The sequence below is a fragment of the Genypterus blacodes genome, unplaced genomic scaffold (assembly GCF_046128005.1).
Source record: "Genypterus blacodes isolate CSIRO-AG114 ecotype Tasmania unplaced genomic scaffold, CSIRO-AGI_Gbla_v1 ptg000129l_1, whole genome shotgun sequence".
NCBI lineage: Eukaryota > Metazoa > Chordata > Actinopteri > Ophidiiformes > Ophidiidae > Genypterus > Genypterus blacodes.
Window position 1 is genome coordinate 516,703 of NW_027466931.1, and position 7,879 is coordinate 524,581.

Below are 7,879 nucleotides of genomic sequence, written 5' to 3' on the forward strand. Positions count from 1 at the left end.
GCAGGGCAGTCATTATACAGCGCCAGTGGAGCCTTGCTCACGTGCACCTCGGCAGTGCCCTGGAGGCGAACTGGCAACTCACCAGCTACCAGTCCACTTACTTGGTCCATACGGGACTCGAACTGGCGACCCTCCGGTTCCCAAGAGTCCCTATGGACTGAGCTACTGCCGCCCCCCTTGAGATGAATCTTAACATACAACGTAGGAACACATTCAGAGAAAACAGAGTAGTTTTCATCTCCTTTTATTTACAATAAAGTACAATATCAAGTGTTACAACATGAAGAAAAACAAGTCTGTACAAAAAAATACCTGATTGTTCAGAAACAATCATGTCGTTCAGAGCTTTTACAGACATTTACATATGCGCTTAGCCTGATTACGAGGCCACATTTCATCTGGGAACCTTTTATAGCGAGCATTCTGAGCTTCTGTTAATTGGAGTCTTGAATTGAGTGGAAAATGTTCCATATACCAAAAAGGAAACATCACAGAGTTTATAATAATATACATAAAGTGAGTTAAGCCACTTAAAGCCTGAGTGGACCCAGTGCCAGATCTGGGTACCTGGCAAATGGAATTGACAGGAGGTGGATTCTATCTGTCCTTACCCAGACGTAGAGCATCCCTGCAGGCATTAAAGCTCTGTAAAAGCTTCAGCAGAACACCAAGCTGCTCTTACCCAGAAATAGAGCTTCACAGGCCGCATGAACAGAGAGGAAGAGCAGTGAACAGAGCTCGAGGTCTGCTTGATTCTGGATCAGGCTGCTAGAAACCACTAGAATTGCAAATTGATGTATGTAAAATGCACCATTTACACAAACAATGACTGAAAGCACAACACACCTGAAGGAAACTTGTTGTGCCTATACAGTTGAGGGTTCGGGACAAATACTTGTGTTTTTTTAAGTTCAGTTTTTGCTTGCTAAATCCATGCTTATTGAACAATCTTCACTGTAAATGCTCCAGATTAATAACTGCAAGTCTAGTACGAATTAAAAATAAAAAGATGTATTATATGCGATGCTGGCAGCCAGAATGCAGATGTAAAAGTAGTAAATGTAGTACTTTTTCCTCTGGGCTTAACTGGTTAACAACAATCTTGTTTTTTCCAGCAGGTGTCACTATTTGTCTAAATGTTGAACATGTCCACATTTCCTGTAGATGTGTTTGCTGCCCTCTTGCTACACACACCCTCCACTGCCTGCAAACGCGACACCAGTCTACATCAAAACATCGCAGAATACTACTTAATTTCCCCCCATTCCTGTTGTTCATCCAACACAGCAGCTCAGTCTGTGTGTAACGTGCCAGTGCATCTCCACGGTAACAGTAACAGCTGTTTTGTGGGTGGAGCCTCTAGCTGGCCATCCACAGCGTGAAGGGGACGAGGAAGGCGGGCAGGGCAGTGCTGGAGGAGATCCCCAAACAGGCCATGGACAGGATACCCAAGAACGCCGTCAGTAAGAAGACCCGCTGGTCCCGCATCACAGACTTCAGCCAATCACAGAACTGGACAGAGAGGAAGAGGAGGAGCAGAGGAAGGATTATTCTTAAAGGTGCTTTAGTGAATCCTTAAGTTACAAAAAAACCATTGCCTTCTTCATTCTGGCATTCTGGTCTTCTTTCTTTTGGTAAAATTCCTAAGAACGACATCAGCTGGCCCCTTTGCTGCTCCAGCAGGGGCTCCTGGTGGACCCTGGCCCCCCTGTAACGACCCTATAATAATGGACTGTGGGCCAACAGAAATGACACACAGATGCACAGAGCTCAAATATTTAGGTTAGTGATTACAGGACCTGAAATCGGATCGGGGAACACTCTGTCTGCTTCGACCACAGACGTTAATTCAGTCCCGACTCCAGCTTCCAGCGCGTTTCCATGCCCAAGATGAACCCACACATTAGGCCGCGCCCCCTCCCATCCCTCACCCGAGGAGATTTGTTTTTTACCCAAAAATCCAGATGGAACGAAAAGTAAAAGAGCTGCGACCTCCACCGAGGCTGTGAAATGCACAAATCCCATGAAATCTGTTTTATTTGCGAAAAACAACTATGTTTGTCCATGACTGATATGTTTTTCTATGTTCTGAAATGTAAAGAGACAAACATGGGATCAACAACATACTGTAACCTCCATGACCTCATGGCGGAAATACTGCTTCATTCTCCCTCACTTTGCCATAAGAGACCCCGTGACCCTTTCTTAAGGAACCCCAGAGGCTGCTGAGCCTCATTTTCAGAACCTCTGCCCTCACTTAATGTGCTTCTGTGTGTGTGTGTGTGTGTGTGTGTCCTGCGTGAATGAGCCTCTTGTTCTCCCAGCTTTCTGAGTAATGACCCAGATTTTCCCCAACACTTAAAGCCAGCACACACGGAGCCCACTGCTGTTGGACTTTCAACTGCCATCACACCCCTGAAAAAGAGGAGGAGGAGTAGAAGGAGTAGGAAGGAGACGCCGACGTTTGGCTGGCTGGTCCATTTCCCAGACAGAAGTATCCCAAATGTATGTAGATCAGTGGTGGGCCGTCAGGGCCAGCAAGGCCTTCTCTGCTGGTCTAAACATCATTAGAATAAAAATTTAATTTTGATACATTTTTTCCACAAATATACTCCCCGTAGTCTATTCTCTTCATTTCATAGCTTTCATCTTGGTTGCGCTGCTTCCAGCCTCAGAACGAGATTTGGAGGGCTGGCCTTTAAGTTAGAGCTTTTATCCAATCATATTTCAGCCATAATGTGTTGCCGGGGTCCAAGAAATCTGCCCTTAGGCCCTCAGAATCAACAGTGCAGTCGCCTGTAGCTTAAAGTGAACGGAAACAAAACTGTGGCGTTAACCAATCAGATTTGAAGTTGGCAACAACACGTATTTTGCACGTATTTTGATTGGATACGCACTATTGAGAGGCAGAGCTATGCAGAGCTAACCAACTGAACTTAAACAAGCTAATTTGTGTGGATTTCAACAAGCTGTTTTTTTCAACCCAATGGCTGAAGGAGGAGAAGAGATCGATTTGGTCGCAGATATAATTACAACGCCATTTTCAAGACAAACTTTTAAAGAAAAGCTAGACATTGTGAGAAGAGAACGGCCAACAAATCCAAGAGATCTTAAAGTTGGTAGTTTAACACTCTTGATTGTAAATGCGGATTTATTGATTATAAATGCTTCGGAAATATTAATATAACTCTGTTGTACTTGACTATGTTAAGGTGATGCATTGCCCTGTTATACTGCGTTTCTGTCAAAATGTATAGTTTCTAGAGCCATGGCGTCATAATGATGGTATTAAGAGGTGGAGCAATTCTGGTGGGACTGTGTAGGACATCACTGAAGGCCTAGGTGTGAAATGCACGGCCCGCCACTGATGTATACGTATGTATATTAAATGAATAATAAATCCCTGTGGCGATCCTGCATGTATGATGACCTCACACATCCCACAAACTCAAATCACCAGTTCAAACCTTACCTGGTCGGTCTGCATGCTGACCGCCGTCCCGTAGCGGCAGTACGTGACAAAGTGCTCACAGTTGTTCCACAGCAGACTGTATGTGACTCGGCCCACCAGCCTCTCCGCTCCGAGGGCCACCTCCTCGCTGGCCAAGGGCCTTGTCCCCGCCGCTCCGTCCATGGTGTTGAGCAGGATGCTTGCACCATATGCAAAGTCCTCCACCGAGTCAACGCGTACACTGGCCTGTTTGGAGAGCACTCCGAGCAGCAGCCGCATGTTGGTCACCATCTCCTGCAGCCGACAGAGACAACTGCGTCAATGCATGGCGCACAGATGACACAAGGCTACGTTTCTATGGTGACACAGCAACACCAGTGCTTTGTCAATACTCATCTAATTCTCCTCTATGAAATCATATATCGTTTACAGTTCAGAGGAATACTTTGTACTTCTGATTAGGAATAATTAAGATGTGATCTTTCAAAATTTCAAGATTTTCCCAAATCATTTTGTTCTTCCATTACTTTTCCAAGTCCAGAAATGTGGTTTCCAAAATTTACTTTTCCAGGACTTCCATATTGTGATATCAATACTTTCAAATATTTCTCCCATCAAGGTACTTTAATCTAAATGAGTTATTAAGATAGGTCAGATCAACCCCGAGTTTTTCTTCCAGCTAACAATGAGGAATGAAGCTTCCCCTTTAAATGGCACTGATTTGATTTACAAAAACTCCAAAAACACCAGAGAAAAAAGGAGGAACAAATGAAGGAAAGAAAGACAGTAAGAAGGACGAGGTAAACAAAGGGAGAGGTAAGGAGGAAAAGCTGGAGGAAGCAAGGATGAACAGGGGGAGAGGAGGGAAGATGAAGGAGCACAAAAGGAAAAGTCGAAAAGTCGCTGGAAGTCATCAAAGGTACTTCGGTAAAAGTACTTAGTGGAAAACTTCTTAAACGTCCAATCGTTGTGTTGAGTGTTTCTTGCCTGGATCTGTCGACAGTCGGCGGTCAGCAGCGGCAGGATGTCCGGGATTAGGTGAGCCACCCGGTTGTCTCCCAGGTAGATACCGAAGTGAGTGAAGAGAGTCCGGGGCACCTCGAGCAGGTCGCCCCGCTGGAAGCTCCGCGGCTGCGTGCCAGCGGCCTGAGGCGCCGGCTCGTCCCGCTCGGAGCGCCTGCTGGGCGGCGTGTCTGCGCGCTCCGCCCGCAGAGGAGCCAGGAGGCTGGAGAGGCTGACGTGGGCTAAGAGAAAAAGTTTCTCCAAGAGGAAGGTGAGGGTGTCCAACATGACGAATGGGTGGGAGGAAATAAGGAAGAGGAGCTCTGCTGTCTGTCTGTCTGCGCGTTTGTTCCCTTTGTTTTGCTTTTATTCTGCTTTGCTCTGCCCCGTCTCAAGTCTCACTAAAGCATCCTCCTCCTCATGGCAACATTTGGATACGAGGAGGAGGTGGGGGGCGTGACACCATGAGGAAGGAGAAGAGAGAGAGAGAGAGAGAGAGAGAGAGAGAGAGAGAGAACTGAGCTGAACTTGCATTGTAATACCAATTTATTTACCTGCTGTTGTTTCTCTACTGCCTTTCGTCGCCTGTCTATGATTACAGATAATTAACCAACTGACTTACTAACTACAGATACAAAGGATCCATTTTGGCACATTTAACAGAGTTAATTGTCTCATTGTTAAATAAACCAATAAAATACTACATTGACTAGTACACTAACCATCGTTGACCTATTTCTGTTTTTGGCAGCAATACTGGAAATTAAGTGCAATTTCATACCGCAATAGAAGATTCCTAATTAAATGTACACAAGTATCTTTTTTTTTTTTTCTTAACCACATTGCTATAATTATTACGTTATAACTCGTCATTCATTCATGTCAACAGCCAGCAAGTCCATGAGTTAAAGCAACAGGAAACCAGGTTCAGCCGGGGAAAGAGGAGGAAAATTCACTCTTTCTCTTTCTTTCTTTGAGTTAATGAGTCCCACATGGCCCCTGTCCCACCTTCTTCCTCAAACCCCACTACTATCACACACACACACACACACACACACACACACACACACACACACATGAGAGAGAGAGAGAGAGAAAGAAAGAGAGAATCTGACACACACATACTCAGCTCCTACATCGAAGCCAACCAACAGTGAAGCGCTCATAATTTCCAACACAGCAAATATCCCACATGCACACACACGCGCACACTGCACTCAGACACACACACACACACACACACACACACACACACACACACACACAGAGTTCTGAATTTCATGGGAACTCTGCAGCGAGTGGTTGACACTCAAACGGAGCAATGCTGAGGTCGCAGCAGTCTAGCTTCCCAAAACCACCAAATGGTTTCAACACACACACACACACGCACACACTGTACATTCCCCTCTTTCTCCAAAAAAACAGTGTGTGAGTTGTTAAGATGCTTGTTTGAAACCAGTGATGTCAGACGGCTCAGTGTTGCTCACTGACATGGGGGCATCTACTCTGTTAATGTACACTGACTTACACGTACTGCATTTGAAGGAAACGTTTCTTAAACATCTCCCCGTTATATGTAACTCTGATCGCTGACATATTTTCTAAATGAAAGCTGCTGATTAGGTCTTGGGAGGTTTTGCTAACCAGGCTAATATGTGTGTCTATGCCAGAAGTCGTCAGCATTCCAAGCTAGCTACAAACTAGCTTTGAAACCTTGCGGTTACCGACAAAAACACATCAACATGTTGAAAGTCATCCATCCCATTCACTTTATTGCATTTCACAAGTAATAGAGATTTAAGTGTTTGGGGTTTTGGTCTACAACTGTCTGAATGCTTTGGATTTACAAGGATTCACATTTCAAGGAGAACCCGATCTCTGTCCATCATTCATCCTGAACCCCCCAAAGAGAGGATTTAGGGATTAAGAGTGAATTATGGTAACACACACGCATACACACACACACCGACACCCCACTGAGATGGTGTTGAATGGCAGTAAAAGAATGAGATTTGGCTTGTTGTTGTTGTCACACACACATTAGTGCTGACTTGCAACCCCGACTGAGTTGCAGTGAATGGTAACTGTGCTGATTGACAGCATGACAGGATGAAGTGTGTGTGTGTGTGTGTGTGTGTGTGTGTGTGTGTGTGTGTTGATGCTCTCCCACAGTGTTGGGTGGGTATGGAGGACTGGTTGAATCACAAATCACACAGGTTTTCCTGTTTTTAGCTCTTTTCTGCTTGTGTTTGGATCCATGCAGCCACACTGCTGACTGCTGTATTTGTTTAGTAGTTCAATGATGATTTTTGTGAGCCTTTCTTTGTGGGTGAACCTTGAATTTACAAGCCAACACATTTGTTTTATCATTTTTAGTAATTTGCACTATTATGTTTATTCTAGTATTATTTTTGTTTTGTATTATTTATATATAGTTATTTATTTATTTTAGGATAGTTTTGTATTTTTTTTTTGTTTTTCAGTGTTAAGTATGAAATGTTGTCTTTTTAATTGCAGGTTGCTATTTTGTAGTTACCTGTTAATTTCAGTAGTCGGCTGCACATTTCATTTCATTTCTAATTTTCTATTCATCTGCTGTTTACAGAAGCCCCTGCCCCACATTCTTCATCCCCAACATCCAACTTTCATCCATCTTTGTGTGCCACAGCGAGTGACACACATACAATGAAAAAGACAGAGTCAAAACACATCAGCATATGAGTTACCAACAAAAACAGAAAGTCGCCATGACAAATGGGATGCAATTTATCTCCCTTTATCCTCCATGACATCGTCCCAGAGGGAGAAGCAGAGAGAAGCAGAGAGAGAGAAAGAGTGTGTGTTGCTTTACCCTCGTTGTCAGTCTGAGCGACACAAAAAGGGTGGTGATGCTGTGACAAATGACTGCACAGACAACCTGCAGCATGCAAGCGCGCACACAAGGGCGCACACACACACACTCCCACGCTGTCTGAATGTGATGAATGTGGAAATCTTTCTGTCCATGCAGAACCTGCTGAGACAATCCACTGTGCTGTAAAACACATTTTTAAAGGCATAGTCCAACATTTTGGGGAAATAAAAGCCTTCATGTAAACAGCACTTTGACAAGGACGAACATTGGCAAACATCTGTACATAAATTCTCTTACATTTTCATCTTTTGCATGGAAACCCCCTCTCAATAAACATTTAAGGCAAATCAGTGAGAACAAAGACAAATGTGCCGGACCGTGGAATTACAAACACACACGTCTCTGTCCTGTTTTCGCTGTCAACACCTTTTGCTGCTGCTCGGCTTCCTGTGACAAAGAGGTGAAGAGGTTAGGAAGGGGAAGGCCAAACACACACACTTTTACCTAAAGGTAACATGTACTAAAATTCCAAAGAAAGAAAGAAACAGAGACTTTCATGATACACTCTTCAG

The 7,879-nt window shown here is 44.3% G+C and overlaps 1 protein-coding gene across 1 annotated transcript; it reads right to left on the bottom strand.

Annotated features, from left to right (window-relative positions):
• Positions 1 to 242: 242 nt before the first annotated feature.
• LOC143010744 (lecithin retinol acyltransferase-like) lies at positions 243 to 4,879 on the bottom strand. The gene is made up of 3 exons (XM_076163261.1): positions 4,439 to 4,879; positions 3,473 to 3,745; positions 243 to 1,512 (listed from the first exon to the last, which is right to left on the bottom strand). Exons 1-3 carry the CDS (start codon positions 4,739 to 4,741, stop codon positions 1,360 to 1,362), a joined length of 729 nt encoding a protein of 242 aa, XP_076019376.1. The 5' UTR covers positions 4,742 to 4,879; the 3' UTR covers positions 243 to 1,359.
• Between the last annotated feature and the right edge of the window lie 3,000 nt (positions 4,880 to 7,879).